General features: G+C 48.7%; 1 protein-coding gene across 4 annotated transcripts in view; it reads left to right on the top strand.

Annotated features, from left to right (window-relative positions):
• Positions 1–208: 208 nt before the first annotated feature.
• The window catches only part of ASTN2 (astrotactin 2), a 987,199-nt gene continuing 970,060 nt past the window's right edge, over positions 209–17,347 (top strand). For 3 of the 4 annotated variants that reach the window (XM_007968251.3, XM_007968252.3, XM_007968250.3), the window contains exon 1: positions 209–1,460. In XM_007968251.3, coding sequence (XP_007966442.1) covers positions 692–1,460 — 769 coding nt within the window. In that variant the 5' untranslated portion in view covers positions 209–691. The remainder of the gene's footprint in view (positions 1,461–17,347) is intronic. The other variant, XM_007968253.3, reaches the window with a different exon arrangement.

Here is a 17,347-nt window from a genome sequence, read left to right as displayed (position 1 = left end):
CTGGTGAAGAATTGGTGAGCACTCCAGTTCTCTAGGACTTGGGCAGAGGATCTAAAAGCCCCGGGAGCCAAGGACAGACAGAATAGTAGGTCTCTACCTCACACCCTTTTCAGGAATTTCACACAGAGAGCAGAAGCAGCCAAGAAGCTGGGAGGAGGGATCCAAAATAAAAGAGCGTGAGTGGGCTGACTTACAGGGCGGCAGCTAGGGGGCCAGAACAGCCCGGCTTCAGTCAGTTGGGGGTCGGCGTTAGACGGTGGAGCTCTACGCCCCTCTGGCCATTAGCAATTAGTGCTAGCACCAAGGCCTGGAAGGAAGGGAGAGGAAGGGTGCGGGCAGTGGGAGAATGAATGCGGGAGTTGTGGCCAAGTGGGTGGGAAGGGGGCCCTGAGGCCACAGGAAGTTATTTCAGAGACTAGAAAAGGGTAGGAGATTGGAGACAGGACTTGTTCTTGGGCCTAAGGGGAGACAAAGTTAAGTCTTGGCCATCCCGGGGGCTCCCTATCCCCAAGAAGGCGGGGCCTTGAGCAAGGCTGGGCCAAGGCGCGCCCCCAGGTGCAGCCTCTGGGTTGACCCGAAGGTGGGGTGAAGCCGGGAGAGCTGGGTTGAGTCAGGGGGGTTTGGGGGGACCTGAGGGGGCCCTAAGTATTATGAATTTGGGGAGTTTAGGGAGGGGCGTTGTGGCTAAATAATGCGTGAAGGCGGGATTGGGGGATCCTGGGAAAGAGGAGGGAGCCACTGGGACTTGCACGAGGCCGGGCGGAGCCTCCGAAACGCTCGGGGTCTGCGGGGGGAGCCGGAGACCGGGGACGGGCGGCGAGGCCCGGGGAGGCGGCGCGGGGGGGCGGTCCAGGGCCGATCGGGAGGCGGAGCCCGGAGCCGGGGGCTGCTGGCGAGCGGCTCTCTCCGCTCCTTAGCTCGGGCGTCCTGGTTCGCTTCGGCGTCCGCCGTCTCCGCCGCTGCCTCCTCTTCCTCCTTCGCCACCGCCGCCGCCACCCGCAGCACCGCAGCCCCTCCCGCCATGGCCGCCGCCGGCGCCCGGCTCAGCCCTGGCCCCGGCTCGGGGCTCCGGGGGCGGCCGAGGCTCCGCTTCCACCCGGGGCCGCCTCCACTGCCGCCGCTGCTGCTGCTGTTCCTGCTCCTGCTGCCGCCGCCGCCGCTGCTGGCCGGCGCCACCGCCGCTGCCTCGCGGGAGCCCGACAGCCCGTGCCGGCTGAAGACGGTCACAGTGTCCACACTGCCCGCTCTGCGGGAGAGCGACATCGGCTGGAGCGGCGCCCGCGCCGGGGCCGGGTCTGGGACCGGGGCCGGAGCCGCCGCCGCCGCGTCGCCGGGCTCTCCTGGCTCTGCCGGCACCGCCGCCGAGTCGCGCCTCCTGCTCTTTGTGCGTAACGAGTTGCCGGGGCGCATCGCGGTGCAGGACGATCTGGACAACACCGAGCTGCCCTTCTTCACCCTGGGTAAGGCTAGGCGCCGGCACGCGCTGGATCCCAAGGAACCCCGAGCCCCTGCTTGAGGCCGGGCGGGTGGGGGCGCCCTGGGGATCCCCGCCCGGGGCTGCCCCGAGTGGGGTTGGCAGAGGGTAGAGGAGGGGCCCGGAGGTCGCACAGGTGGTTGGAAAGGAGCGTGGGGGAGGAGGTCCTTGAGAGCGCGCGGCGGGAGCCTGGGGGCGTGCCAACCCTCCCGCGGTGGGAACCTGCCCCTCTGCCTCTCAGTCCGGACCTTGAGCTCTGCCTGATCCATCCCGGACGCCGGAGACCCCATTCGCTGAAGGTGCTCTGGCTAGGGGCCGGGGCATCCCAGATCCTAAGCCAGTTTCGGGTCGAGCCGCCCACTTCTCCTCCCGGCAAGGCCACTGGCCACCCGCAGTCACCGCCCCCTCGCTCTCGCCTCGGAGTTGCGGGTTCTGCCCTTCCACATGGATTTTTCGTGAGAGTCGGAAAGGAGTAGCTCCATGTGGAATCGCTCAACCCGCAAAAGCGTGGCTTCCGCATGGGCTGAGTGACCTTGGACAAGTCGCTTCCCTTTTCTGGGCCTCAGTTTTGGCCATCTGTGAAATGGAGCTGGAGAGACTTGAGTGGTTTCTGAGAACTGGGATTTCGAGTCCGAGGTCTCCACGTTTAGAGCCTCCCTCTACCAGCGTTATCGCCTCCCCTTTCTACCCACCTCCAGGCAGAGAGCAGGTTTGTCCTTGCAGCTCACTCCCTGGGCTAATAATAATAACTTAAAGACAAGAAAAAGGAGAGGAGAGGAGACGGGTGTGGGTGGGGGGCTCCAACGGAAAAGTTAATCAGAAAAGTTCGCCAGCAGCTTGCTGCCTGCTGGTTCCCTGCGCGAATCCCGGAGGAGTCGGCCCTTCAGTGGAGCTGTGGGAAGCGCGGCTGATTTCCCACCCGGGTAATTGATAGCTTAATTATCTCGGAGAGCGTTTACAAAAATGTTGTTCCCCTTAGCTCTTCCACGCTCGCTGCTTGCTCGCTCTCCCCTCCCCTCTTGGGGGCGCGGGGCCTTATTGGTTGTTGGAGTCTGGCCGACAACGGCGCCCGTGAGGCACCAGGGGCTCGCCCAGACCCCGAGCTCTTCTTCCCCGGGTCTGTGCCTCGGCGGGATCCGCCTCGGGCACTGCAGGGTGACGGGCCTTCCAGGTGAAAACCTTTACGATCCCTGAACTTCCGAGGTTAACTCCTTGCTCGCCTGAAAAGGCCCACAGAATAATCAGCGGACTAGGCTCCGCTCTCCTGGTAGCCCTGATGTTGTTAAAAGTATTTTTGTGACCCACTCCCCATCCTTTCATGCTACCGCCTCTGGGGATTTGAGCGAGTGCCAGTGGTTCACCTGCTGAGCTTGAACCTAGGGGTTCGGGCCCCTGTACCCGCCCTCGCAGGCTGTAACCTGAGCATGCCGAGCGTTCCGGGAGGCGAGGCAGCGGAGCGCCCTGCAGGGTACCCGGGGACTCCCCGCGGCGGCGCGTCTGGGGTGCGACGCACCAAACACACAGACACACACACGCATACACGCGAGCGGACACACAGACCAGTAACTCTTCCCACGTGAACCCGTGGGGCTGCCCATGTCCGAGAAAGGGAAGGAGGGTGAAGGTGGTGTTCCTTAGAGAGCCGCCGGACAAACCTCAGGCTCACCGCTGGCTCTTGCCACCTCCCCGTGGGGAAGGGTCTTTCTGGAGACACAGAAGGTATCCCTTCACTACCACTTCCAATCCTGCCCTTCTCCCTTCATCCTTTAGATCTCTCTACTCCGGGGTACTCTGAGAGATGAGGGGTAGAAATCCTCCCGCTCCCCAAACGGCCATTCAAGTGAAGGGACGAGACGATCCTTGGGTATGGCCTGACTTGGCAGTGAGGACCACAGAGCGTTTCAAGTCTTCGAGGATATGGAGGACCTGGTCCAGCCACCTATATGGGTGCCCCGGGATTCCTGGAACTGACAATCTTTGCCATTTTTAACTTTGGCTTTCGAACAGGATGGGTGCCTGTGAGCCTGGGACGAGCTGAGTGAGGAGCTGAGTGAGGAACTAGAAGTCTTGATTCCCCCAGGACCCATGTGTTGCTTGAGAGTCTCCTGGCAACAACCTGCACATGGAGCCTTCCCCCTCCTCTGATGCACGGTCCCTGAGTCTGGCAGCTTGGGACCCTCTGCCCCTTGGAGACCACGGGGCTGGCCTCCCTGGCAGCGCTGAGCCCTTTGGATGCTTGCGGGGGATTGGGTTCTTGCCTCCTCCTTTTCCCCCTAGCGCCCTGGGCTGGCAGCTTTAGGCGCTCCCAACGGGGATTTGGCTAGCGAGGTAGTCACCAGATGGCTGGGTATAGCAGGAGCTGTGTAGGGAGACGTGGGATTTTTATTTGTGTTGGTCTTCGACTGTTTGTGTGTAAACACGGAGTGCACAATGAGCTCTGGGAGGGCCTAGCTGGCCGGAAATGAGAGTTGGTGGCAGCTAGGGGTTGGGGAGTGGGAGGGGTGAGGTGGGAGTGGTGGGAGGGGTGGGGTTGGGGCTGATACTATGAGTCATTTATGGCCATCTCTTTCTAGTGTCCCAAGGCAGCCCCATCCTATCCCCAGACTTTTAAACATCCTGCCTAGCGTTTGTCTCTGGCGAGTTGGGCAGCTTTCACTATCAGCTTGTCAGTTCAGGGGATTCGGACGTGGCCAGTGCCACAGCTGGGCCTGCAAAGTTGGTAAATGCCAAATTCTGCCAATAGTGGGGAGTGTGAAGCCACCACTAGGGGGTGATGGTGTCCACCAAAGCCCTCTGGTCACTTTGGGTCCTGGGACCAGAATTAGTGGGGGTAAACCATCCCTGGTATTAAAGGGGGACAAACAAAAGGGAGAATTCTCAGTTTACTCAAACTCAAGTGGGGGACCTCAAGGTAATTTTGCACATACTATCTCCCATCTGCATGCATCAAGGGCACCTTCACACTTAACCCTGCCTCCCTCCATTCTGCCTCTTTTGTTTCAGTTAGCAACTATTATTGATAATGCCCATTCTGGAAGCAAGTCTCTCTTTTTTTGCAGATCCTTTCCTTTTTGTATTTCTAGTCTCCCTATGAAATTTCAGCCTACCTTAAGTAGATGAAAGTTTCCTTCAGATGTGAACTTATCTCCAAAGTTTGTTTGCCTGGGACTCTTCTTTAGGATCTGATTATAAGTCAATGACATTGACAAAGTGAATCTCCCTGAAAGTGATCGAAGAATAGCAAATAGTTATTGAATCCTTAATGTGATGCTAAGAGCTTTCTTCCTGCCTTGTATTATTAATTCACATAACATGTATGGAGTGGGCTCAACTGTTACTCCCATTTGTCAGATGAAGTATTTTTAGAGAGGTCAAACACCTAATCCAAAGTCATACCAGGAATAAATGGCAGACCTGGAACTGGAATCCTGGTCTGCCAGACACCTACCTTCTTGTAGGTTGCTAAACTGGCATTCTGAACCAAATATGAAGTTTATGCAGGTTATGGTGCTGAGTAGAGAGGGATAACAATCATCAGGATTGTTAGACAATAACTTTTCTCCAAAGGAACTTGAGCTACCTTGGTGAACTGACCTATGTAAGTTTGAAAGTGAAACATGAATTAAATGACATCCAATGACCCTTCCAGCTCAAAGTTTTGTGACTTGGATATCAAAGGGCATTTTATTCATTGGTGCCAATGAGTGATGGAGATGATACATTCTGTAGCATCAGGGAAGAAAGGCATTTCTGTAGACTTGGAGAAGATGAGGACACTTTCTAGACCAGAAAGAACCTGAACTAAGCCTTGGAGGATTTAATAGGCAAAATGAGGAAAAGTTGAATGCTAAAATGCAGCTTAGAAATGTAATGCTGGTTAGGATCTGGAAATCTCAGCTTGGCTCACTGTGACCTTGAATAAGTCATTTATCCCCCAGAGCTTCAATTCTTTCTGCTGCAATATGAGTGGGTAGATGAGCTCTAAAATAATCCTTTCGTGTAAAGATTCTATGAACTTGAAGTGCCCTGACCTACTCCGTGACTCTGATAGCGCCTCTTGCTTTGTACTGTCTGTTTTCCTTTACTGGTAACATGAGGGTGGTGGGAAGGACTGATAGAAAAGAAAGAATTTGAGCAGGAACAACTGCCAGCCCAGGGCTTCTAAGGTGAACCTGCATGTCACTCAGTCCTCACTTACCCCCAGGCGGCCCCCGGGGTCTGCTTGTGGATTTAGCTTTCATTCCCACAGGCAGGGAAATGTCATCCTTTTTTCTGTGCTTGATAGTGGTCAGGCAAGACTGTTTACCACCTGCTTTGACTCAGCAAAAGCAGGTAAAAGTAATAAAATTGAATAAGCACTCATTGTCAACATTTTTTAGTAATTTGCTTGCCATATCAACCTGACAGGAGAGGCGTGTGCTCTGTATTTGGGGGAGGGAGTGTGAAGAAAGAAAAGCTATTCATTAGTCTGTGTTTAAGTACACTTGCATGCATAGAGCTGGCGTGGTCCCAAAGGACCGTCCCAAAGGATGCTTTATGCAAGAAGCTTATGGCCTGGAAGGAGGAGGAAGATACGGTTTGAAATGCCAACTTGTTCAAGTCAGCAAGGGTTCCTTGAGGGAGTGAGGGGCCAGGAACCTGGCCAGAAGAATTGTTGGGAGAAGGGAGTTTAGCCACGGAGAGCTGGAGAAGCTTCCTTTAAATGTCAACAATGAGCTGAGTGTGGTGGCTACTTGGGAGGCTGAAGCAGGAGGATCACTTACACCCAGGAGTTTGAGGCTGCAGTGAGCTGTGCCCATATCACTGCACTCCAGCCTGTGTGGCAGGGGGATACGTCGTCCATAAAGAAAAGTCTACACAAATGAGGAGTATGTTTTCTTTTGGAGAAGGAGAGGGTGTCTGATTCTAACGAATGTCTTGAAAAATCTGAGAGGATAGAGCTGAGCCCTACAGGAGGCTGTGTCCCCTGGAGCTGTCCAACAACCCAGTATGCTGACCCCTAATGGTAATACAATCCACCTTATAGGTGTTCAAGCACAGACTGGACCTCTGTTTGGCAGGCATTTGAAGAAAGGACCCACACCCTTGCAGACATTTGAGTTGTATACCCTTATTGCTTTCTGGTTTGGTTCTAAAGGTGGGCAATGAGTGCTTACTCAATTTTGCTTTAACCTGCTTTTGCTGAATCAAAGTGGGTGGTAATTTTTTTGGAGGGAGGAAAAAATGCTTACAAATAGTTGTAAGCTGTGTCTTCTTCTCTAGGGGTTTCTGACCACAGAATGTTCATTAGCATCAATTCCACTATTCTTTTATTATGTGTGAGAGAAAGATTCTGTGATGGAGAAGCAAGAAAATGTGATTTCTCAAAACAAAGATATGTTTAAAACAATGTATGCTATTTCTTCATTTGGTCACCAAGTCCCTTACTGCTAATTGAGATATTTGGATAGCAGTCAAACTTCAAGTTCCCATCTTGGTTTGGTGGTCTAGGTTTCTGGGACATTGTAAACAAGGGTCTTGGGTGAGGTGGTGTTTAGTGGCCTCTGATCTAATTCTTCTACTCTTTTCCACTTACTTCCCTCACTCCATACCCCACCCTACTTCTTTCCATCTCAAAGCTGATGAAATTTATTTAATGCTCAGAGCAGAGTGAAATATGTTGTCTCCCTTCAGAAAGTACTATGTTACTGAGACAGCATAGGGCGGAGAGAGGGGAGAGTTCATTTCAGCCATTAGCAAGGCTTAGACTTGGTCAAGGCGGACCAGATTTGCTATTTCTTCAGGGGTCAGTGATACCAACCTAGGCAGCAGAGCTCTGCAAGCTTTGGCGTGACCCACGGCTTGATCATTTTCCTGAACTGGGCCCTCAGTCTGCAAAACTACTGTGATTTTAATTTATAGCAGGTGCAGCAGGAGGATTGACTAGGCCTTTGGCTGGCAAAGCCTCCTGCTTCTCACGTCTTTGCTTTGTTATACACTAAACCTTGTTTGCCATAGGCCATTGTGAATGTGTGTGATGTAGGGAGAAGAAAATAGACTGACGGTGACCTCTTGAATGAAGTCTGGAAAACTGTCACTGCAACCGTCGACTTTGATGGGCTCCCACCATCACAGACTCATAGGGCACTGAATTCAACCCCTCCATTTTATATGGTAACACTGAGGCCTAGACAAGGGGAGAAACCTACCCTACAGTCCAGATTTAAGCCCAGTTGTCTTGAATCCCACACTGCCTCTTTCTATCACATTGCTGGGCCTCTCCCAGGAGGCATTGGGTTTAAACACATCACAGATTCTACAAGTTAGTTCAACATCATAAAGGAGGACACTCTTTTCTTCTCCCCTTGCCAAAAAAAAAAAAAAAAAAAAAATCTACAAGGAAAAATCTCTTTAGGGAAATTGAATTGGTTTTCCTGCCTGAGTATCCAACTGATTGGCACCAATCTATCGTAAGCACCTGAGTTGATGGGTTTTGTTCTGGGGCAGAAGGAAACCTCACTGCCTGCCACCCTAGGTGCCTTTGGGGGTGGGTGGAGGAAGTCTGCTCTTTTCCAGGAAAGGAAAAAAAAGAGTCAGGGTTAACCTTGGGGTGGAGCAGCATTAGAAGAGGCTTCCTTTCCAGAGCTGATAGTCTCCCAAGTTCTCATACTGACCAGCTAGTGGCAACAAAAGATTATCTATAGTGAGAGAGAGAACTGGTTTTTCTTTCCTTGCAACAGAGCAGACAGCCTTTCTGCCCCAGAAAGAGGCAGGCAGCAGTGCTCAGTGAGAGCTGTTCTATTTTCTAGCACTTGCTCTCTCTTTTCACTGGCTTTTCTCTACTGACTATAGCTCTTTCGGACAATAGCCCCCCAAAAGAACTCCCTCTTGAATGGAAAAGGAGTGGGTGGTGACTACACAATGCAAGATTCAAAACTGAACTATGTGTAGCTTTCTTACTAGCATACTAGAATATATAAGCATCCAAGTCTGTGAGTTGAAATTTGACAAGGATGTTGTAGGTTACAAACTATGAAGGGAAACTACTTCATCCCCAGTGCTGCAGTCACTGTCAAGCTCAGGCCTCAACACTTCTCTCTACTACAATTTCAACAGTCAACGCACTGGTCTGTCTACCTCTAGTCTTATCCCCTCTAATCCATCCTCTGTACTTGCAGACAAAGTGATTTTATTAAAAGCCCAAATCTGATAATGGCCATCCTCTTGTAGAGCACTTCACTGGTTCCCCATTGTTCTGAAGATGATGAATTTCCCCCTCCCTATCGTAGTAGTACAAGGTCCCTGATCATGCTCTGCCAGATTGTTCTCTACTAAGAACCCTTCCTTCTTATTCGGCACCTTTACCTCACCACCCACTGGGGAAATGCCTTCTTACCTTTCAAGACCGAATTCAGGTGTCAGCTTATTTTTGAAGCCTTTTCTGACCCTTCTGTACCAGAGTTGAACACTCTGAGCCTTGGTGCCCACTATCAGTAAAGACTGCTATAATCATAGCCAGGCCCTTTGCATTACTGAGCACCAGTGATGTGAGAGGCACTGTTCTGTGTGCCTAGGATACATCAGAGAACAAAAGACAAAGATCTGTGCATTCAGAGAGCTTTTATCCCTCTGTGTTTGTGTGTGTGTGTCTGTGTGTGAGGGAGGGGACAATGACAACAGACATAATAAGTAAATTATGTAGTATGTGAGAAGATGAAAAATTCTACAGAAAAGGGAAAAATTAAGGGAAAAGAGAATCGAGTTCTGAGATAAGGAGATGGGTTTTAATATTAAATAGCATAGAATGAGAAGAGCTTATTGAGAATGTGAGATTGGAACAAAGGCTAAAGGAAGGGGAAGGAGTTAGCCAAGCAGATATCTAGGAAAAGCACATTCCAGGCAGAGAACAGCTCCTAGCTGGATAATCCAAGCTGATTATCTAGTTTAGGAGCACACCTGGACCTTTCAAGGGACAGCATGAAGGTCGGTGTGGCTGGAGTACAGTGAACAAGTGATGGTAGAGGAGCGGGGGTGGCAGGACAGGATGTCAGAGAAGAAAGGAAGAGCCCAGTCATGTAGGGCCGTACAAACTACTGTCAGGATTTGTGCTTTGACTCTGAGTGAAATCAAGAGCTCTGCAGAATTTTAAGCAAAAGAGTGCCCAGGTCTGACTTATGTTTCAAAAGAATTCCCCACACTGCTCCAAACAGGACCAACGATGGGTGCAGGAAAGCCCGAAAGAGTCTCTACTGATGAAAAGTAAAGGTGGCTTGGAGCAGAGTGAGACCAGAATTTACACTGTGTGTTTCCTCATCTGTCTCACACTGTTTGCCTGTGTACCTTGTGAGCAGCTAACGTACCTCCTTCATCTCTGGGGCTGTGGTGACTCACCCTTTACTTGGCACATTGTAGGTGTGCAGGAGATCTTAGAGAACTAGAACTCTGGGTTTGCTAAGTGTCATCCCAGAATCCACAGTAGACAAAACTTGAGATGGGCTGAAATTGCACTCCCCTGTTAAGGGTGAGCCTAATCACCATCCATCCCACAGAGCCTTCCCTCTTCTAAGCACCCATAGCCATTGCTGCTACCTTACCTTCTCCTGTCTCCTGGTTATTTTGGGGTGATTGCAGGATAGCTAATGAGAACAATGTGATTAAAGGAAAGATCATAGTGTTTGGAGAAGACTCTGTCTTGAGCAGCTTGGAAAGCAGGTAAATGATTAGAACCTCTGCATTGTAGCAAACAAAGAGACAATACAAGTTTCAGGGAAATGATACACCATGGTTCTGGGATTATCGAATATCAGAAATGGAAAACTTTAGGACATTATCTAAATGAAACACTTCTATATAAAGATGGGGAAATCAAGGTCACCAAGCCTGTGGTAAAGCAGATGCCAGATCCCAGATCTACTGAACCCTATGTGTTTTCCTTCCATCTTAGGGAAGGGCAGCTGGGAAACTGGGGACAGGAGGAGTTGGAATTCCAGAGTTGTAATGTAACTGGACTTTATCATCTTAGCATAGGATAGGCTATGAAAGCTGTGAGCGTTTTATGTAACATGTACTATGCCCCAGGTGCCATGATGGTACATTTGTTATCTATTCTTTCCACAGTGCTGAAGGACAGATGTAGTTCATCCCATGTCATAGGGTGAGCTCTGAGGCTCAGAGGAGTGAAGGAACCTACCCAAGATCACACAGCTATTATACAGCTAAGCTCAGTCCAAACCCAGGTCTGCCTGGTTCTATAGTCTATGTTCTGTCTGCCTTGCATGCTGCATAGAACAAGAGATGCTCTCAACTTTTCATCTCTAGACTCTTACTTCTTATGTCATCCTCTTCTCATTACCAAGAAGTTGCAGGCATTTCTTATACAGGAACTTCAGGTGTGACAGCCTCACAGGCCCAAGGGACTGAGCACCTTGTTCTGTGCTGCCAGGAGCTGACTCAGCAGCTCCCCAGGCCCCTTTGCTTGCTCCTTGCTGCTTTGCCGAGACAGCATCAGGCCTTGTCTCATACTCTCCAGAGGCCTCTTGTTATTCCTGTACCCACTTGACAAGCAAACTCCTATGTTTCTGTACCTTCTTGGTTTCCTTCCTCTCTCCTTCCCTCCTTTCTTCCCCATCCTCTTTCCTTCTTCTTTTTTCCCTTTTCTTCTTTCCTTCCAACCTTTTTTTTTTCATTATTATAGTTTAAGTTCTAGGGTACATGTGCACAATGTGCAGGTTTGTTACATATGTATACATGTGCCATGTTGGTGTGCTGCACCTATTAACTTGTCATTTACATTAGGTATATCTCCTAATGCTATCCCTCCCCCCTCCCTCCTCCCCACAATAGGCCCTGGTGTGTGATGTTCCCCTTCCTGTGTCCAAGGGATCTCATTTTTCAATTCCCAAAGAGTTGTCACCTTATGCTCTGCCAAGTGTTTACTAGGGGACCAGTGATCTTGTCTTCTGAGAAATTTGTGTAAGCTCTATGTCCTTTTTTGGGAAATGATCAGGGTGTCTGGTGTCTGAGATGTAGCCGCTATCCTGCTAGGTGAACTTGCTTCTTACTCCTACTCAACCTTGTCAAATTTGTCCACTCGGTACTTCTTAGCATCATTGTGCAGTTTTTGTGTTTCCTCCTTGAATATGGGATCTATATTTTACATACACACACATGTAATATATTATAATGCTGTAAAAATCCAAATATATAGTGTATCCTTCTAGATTATTAGAATGAGGTAAAATGATGCCTTTGAGATCCAACCCAACTTCTCCATCTATGTAGTGAAGACAAGTACATTTTCCAAGGTCCTGCCGCTAATTCACAGCACAACCAAGTCTCTAGCTCAGGTCCTCTGATGGTGGCAGTGTGCTTGAGTGGGACTTTTGCCAGGTCTCAGGACCAAAAGCCCTGAGATCAAATCCCAGATGTGCTAATTCCTAGCTTTAGATTTATGTATACCACTCCTCCGAGCCTCTGCTTACCCATCAATAAAGTGAAGAAAACATACTAGTTACTTAGTTTTGGAGAGCCCTCCATAACCACATTTTAGTCAGCACCGGGCACTGTGCTAACTTTTTACTTACATTAAGCTGTGTGATCCTTACGGAAATAGTGTGTGCAAAGCACCTAGCGCAGTGTCTGCCACACAGCTTGGGCTCTGTGCCTCTTCGCCACCTGGAATCCTTTTTTTGGAAGGAGATGGAGGTATAAATCAATAATGAATGCAAATTTCCTTTCCCCTCCCCCTCTTTCGACTCCCTTATGCTCCTCTTATACCTCCTCTCCACCTCCCCTCCTCCCCAGCAAGGCAAAAAAGGATGAAATTGACCATTGATGTCTGCTTATTCTCTTGGTGCTGGGGGAAGCTGGGGAAAGCAGGGAATTCCGGGGTTGTTTGAGGACAGTTAGGACAGAAGAGCTCTTAGAGACTGAGTCTAAGGCAGGTGGGTGTTGTGGGAGCAGGCGGGGCAGAATCCTCTCCCTTCTGGTGGTGGCTGGCTGACAAAGCCTTGCTCTCATGCACCCAGGGAAGTCACGAGTGGCTTTGCAAGCAGCCGAAAAGGGAAGGAACATTTCCATTAGCAGAATCAGCAGTAAAGAGATTTCCAGTCACAGTAATAGCTGCATTTGGGGGAATCATTTCAGTGGTGGTTGTGGGCGGAGGAGGGAAGGGGGTGGGGCATTGGGGGAAGGCATCACGGGGAAGGCACAGTCTGGTCTACTTGCACAGAGCTGGGAGATAGCACCAAATGAGAGCCAGGTGCCAGACAGGGTGACTATTCAGGAGCAGGACTGGTCCTTTGACAAACATTCTGGATTCCCTATTGTCCTCCAAATGGACAGAGCTCCATTCTAGAGGGTCTCCATGGGAGGCTGCACAGTTATTCAATGCTTCCTTTTCTCTGATTATCTGAATTACTCTTTTCAAGACTTTGACAGCCAGCAGCAACTTGTTTGGCTCCCGGGATTTGTAGGTGGAAGAGTTCCCAGATGATTTAACCCAGGCTTTCCTCAAGTTAGCTGCTCATCAGAATCACCATAGACCTCAGGCTCTCAAGGCCAGACCTGCTGAGGCTCCTGGGGAGAGGACTGGGAATCTGAACTTCAGCAAATGTACTGACACCCTGGCGTGTACCTAGAGAACCTCTGTGAAGTGAAGCCCTGTGAGAAACTCTTCAGCCTCATCCTCTGATGTTCTTTTCCTCCCTTGAGGCTCTAGCCTCATTCATGACTTGCAAATGTCTGAGGGTAGCATGCTTATTCTCTTCTCTCTGTTTAGATTGTTTTTGTATTCCTGGTTCACCTGGCCAACTCCTAGACTTAGCTCTAGCATCTGCTCTAAGGGGTGTCATCTGTAAGAAGCCTTCTCTTTCTCCTCTTGGGCTTAGGTCTCTTTTTCCTATAGACCTATATACCGTCCATCACACCACCACCACCACCACCCCCACCACCCCCCCACTCCCTGAAGGGCTGCCATATTTAGCAAATAAAAATACAGGATGCCAAGTTAATTTAAATTTCAGATAAATAATGAATACTTGTTTAGTATAAGTATGTTCCATGCAGTATTTTGGACATACTTACACTAAAAATGTCTCCCTGACTATCTGAAATTCAAAGTGAACTGAGCGTCCTTTATTTTATTCAGAAGCCCGTAGGAAACCTGTGTTTCTCTCCTTCTTGTCTGGGATCACACTATTGATGTGTGATTTGCCCCCCAAACCTGCTCTATCCACATCTCCCTGTCTCAGGAAATCAAACTATTATTAGCCTAGTTTTTCAAGCTAAGCAGTCATTCTTCATCCTTTTCCTTGCCTCTCATGCTTTCATTCAGCTAACCCTGATGGTTTTGCTTCTAAAATGATTCTCAGTCAAGGTGAGATGGCTCACGCCTGTAATCCCAGCTCTTTGGATGCAGACGCAGGCAGATCACTTTAGGTCAGGACTTTGAGACCAGCCTGGCTAACATGGTGAAACCCTCTCTACTAAAAATACAAAAATTATCTGGGTGTGGTGGCAGGTGCCTGTAATCCCAGCTACAGGGGAGGCTGGGTCAGGAGAATCTCTTGAACCAGGAGGGTGGAGATTGCAGTGAGCTGAAATCGCACCACTGCACTCCAGCCTCAGTGACAGAGCGAGACTCTGTCTCAAAAAACAACAGATTTTCAGAATTAACTTTTCATAGTTTCCACTGGCTCCCTTTCATCCAAGCTGCCGTCCTTTCCCACGTCGGCCTCCTAACTGGTCTTCCTGCTGCCTCTCCATTCTCTGTCCTTTCTTTATGCCATACTATATATAGCCCATGGGCCACATCTAAACAATTGCTTGTTTGTTTGTGTGTTTCAGCTCATAAGCCTATTAGCTTTTTAAAAATAGTCGACAAAAAGTCAAAATAAAAATAATATTTGTTTACATGTGGTAATCATATGAAATTCAGATGTCAGTACCTATAAATAAAAATGTACTGGAACACAGCCACATGCCTCTGTTTATGTGTTGTCTGTGGCGGCTTACGGTCTATAATGACAAAGTCAAGCAGTGGCAATAGAGAGTATCTGGCCTGCAAAGCTTACAATATTTATTAACTGGCCCTTTACAGAAAACATTTGCCAACCTCTGCTCTACACAGTAGCCAGAATGATGTCTTCCAAACAATAAATTATATTTTACCGCTCCCCTGTTTACGACCTGCAATTATTTCTCATTGTTTTTAGGATAAAATCCTCCTTCTTTTTCAGTGTCGACAAAATCGTAAATCATTTGCCTTTTTCCTCTGAGTTGCCTTCTACCATTTTCTCCCTTGCTCACAAAACTCGAATATTACCTCCTCCAAGTAGTCTTCCTGGACCAAAGTAGCACCCTTATACACCACACTCTTGGCTATCTCAGTTATTTATTTATTTATTTATTTTTGAGGCAGAGTCTGGCTCTGTTGCCCAGGCTGGAGTGCTGTGGCCGGATCGCAGCTCACTGCAAGCCCCGCCTCCCGGGTTTACGCCATTCTCCTGCCTCAGCCTCCCGAGTAGCTGGGACTATAGGCGCCCGCCACCATGCCCGCTAGTTTTTTGTATTTTTTAGTAGAGACGGGGTTTCACCCTGTTAGCCAGGATGGTCTCGATCTTTTGACCTCGTGATCCGCCCGTCTCGGCCTCCCAAAGTGCTGGGATTACAGGCTTGAGCCACCGCGCCCGGCCTTTATCTCAGTTATTTTTAAAAGCCTTTACCTGACAGGTTCTTGGAGGCAGGGAGTGTATCTTGTTCATCATTTTGCTCCCTCAGCTACGTAGTTGAGGGACATCACACAGTAGGTTCTGAGTAGATATTTCCTGACAAAAGGGGCAGAAAGCGGGTGATAGTTTGTGAACACCACTTCTGATGGATCACTACCTCATCAGGTTGTTCTGTTGTTTATTAGGAGGACGATTCCAGGAGCTAAAGTTTATAAAGTATGTTCGGCAGTACCTGGCGCTTAGTACATGCTACCTATGTGTTTGTTAAATAAACAAAAGGAAATAAGCCTGTACCTTAATCCCTAATACCAGCCCCCTCCCTACCTCCTTTGCAGTTGGAGAGAGCTTGGGATCACTCGAAGCAAGTCATGTGGGTAAAGATCTCATGGAACCCAGAGGCAGTGTAATATGATGGAGAGGACTAGAACTAGAAATCGTGGGTTTTGGTCCTAGTTCCGCTGGGTGTCTGTGGTCAAGTCTCCTCCTTTTTTTCCAGGCTTTCCCTCATCTCTAATGTAATGAGATTAAACTAAGTGATCCCAGGAGCCCAGGAGGGAGAGAAGGGTTCCCTCTGGGAACTTCTGAGGCTAGAGTTACAGTTAGATAAAGCTTTCTCCTTTCCTTCTCTCTCTGTCCTTTCTGGGGCCTCTGAAGATCAAACACTCAGCTCTGAACCCAGGTGCGACTAGAGTTTTCAAGCCCAGTCTCGCACTAATTTATTAGGGAACCTTCTTCAATTACTTTCTCTCTAGCCTTCCCCAGGGAGGGGGACTGCCCAAAGTAACCAATTACCGGTCTGCCAATGGCGGGGTTCCTACTGTCCCTCCCTCCCCTCTTTTCTCTCTCTCTTTTATTGTCCTGACCTCTTTAATCCATTTCTCCAAACCACAGAAGCCTCTAGGGAATTGCACCTCTTTCCCCCCCCAACCGCCCCCACCCCCCTACCTGCCTGCCTGCTTCCAGGAGGGAACAGAAGTTCTGTCCTCACCACAAAAAGACAGCAGGTGGAAAGGCTGATGGCTGAGAAAGGGCAGCTGCAGAGCTAGGAAAACCAAACAGGTTTTGCAAGTCTGGTAAGTACACAACTGTGCTGAATTTGGAGGTAGTGCCTGGAGTCTAGTCCTGTTTCTGCCAATGATTTGCTGTGTGACCTTACATAAATGGCAGTCCTTTTTTTGGCCTCAGGGAAGATTCAGTGAATATTGTAAGAGCCAGGTCTCCTTCAGGAAAGCGGGGAAGATTGGGCTGCATAGGCTACTCCGAGAGAGGAGAAATCACCCAGTCTGGTTTGCTGCAGAATCCCATGTGCCTAGAGATGTGCCCATCATATAGTAGATACTCAATAGATATTTTTTGAATGAATAAATGAATAATCAGTGGAAACTATGTTTGGCCATGCTGCCACTGTCCACTTCTGTATTCATGACTGACATTGCTAATCAATCACTTAATGATAGCCAGAGATTCTTAGTGCAATGCCTCATCAATCACTACCAGTCAATTGGGATTAGCATAGGGGATGCATTTTATTCCCATTTCCTAGACTAAACCAGTTCAACCTGAAAACCTTTGTGTCTCTGCCTTGTGTTAAGAACTTTTAGTAATTCTTCAGTGGTCCTTCCATCCCAGACCCTGTGCTGGGTCTCTAGTGGTATAGAAAAGCAGGGTGCTCACAGACTATTGGGATAATAACATTGGCACTTTTTGATTTATAAAACCCCTTTCTATGAGTATTTTTAGTAAAACCGCATTACAGATGAAGAAATGGCCATTCAGAGAGATGAAGTTTATTGCATAAGGTCAGTAGTAATGGGATTAGTTGTATTTATTTTAAAAAGGAAGCTTTGTATCACTGTCATGAGTGGAACACCAAAATAACTTGCAGTACATGGAAGATAGCTTGCAAAAGTAAGTATGCATCTATTGAAGTTAAAAACAAAACAAAACAAACCAAAAAACCTACTCATGTGCTGTCTAAATGCCGTCTGAATTCATCTCTGGTTCGATACTTGGAAAACGTTGATTGACCCAAGCACGGAGACGATTATAGTCCTCTAAAATTCAAATTTTGCTCACTTAAATGTCAGATTTCCTTTAATATATAAATTTTAAAAATATCTTTTCTGCCTCATAACTACCATCTTTTAAGATCCAGCGTGAATGT

Source organism: Chlorocebus sabaeus, chromosome 12 (genome assembly GCF_047675955.1).
Source record: "Chlorocebus sabaeus isolate Y175 chromosome 12, mChlSab1.0.hap1, whole genome shotgun sequence".
Taxonomy (NCBI): domain Eukaryota; kingdom Metazoa; phylum Chordata; class Mammalia; order Primates; family Cercopithecidae; genus Chlorocebus; species Chlorocebus sabaeus.
This window is presented reverse-complemented; position numbering and strand designations above follow the sequence as displayed.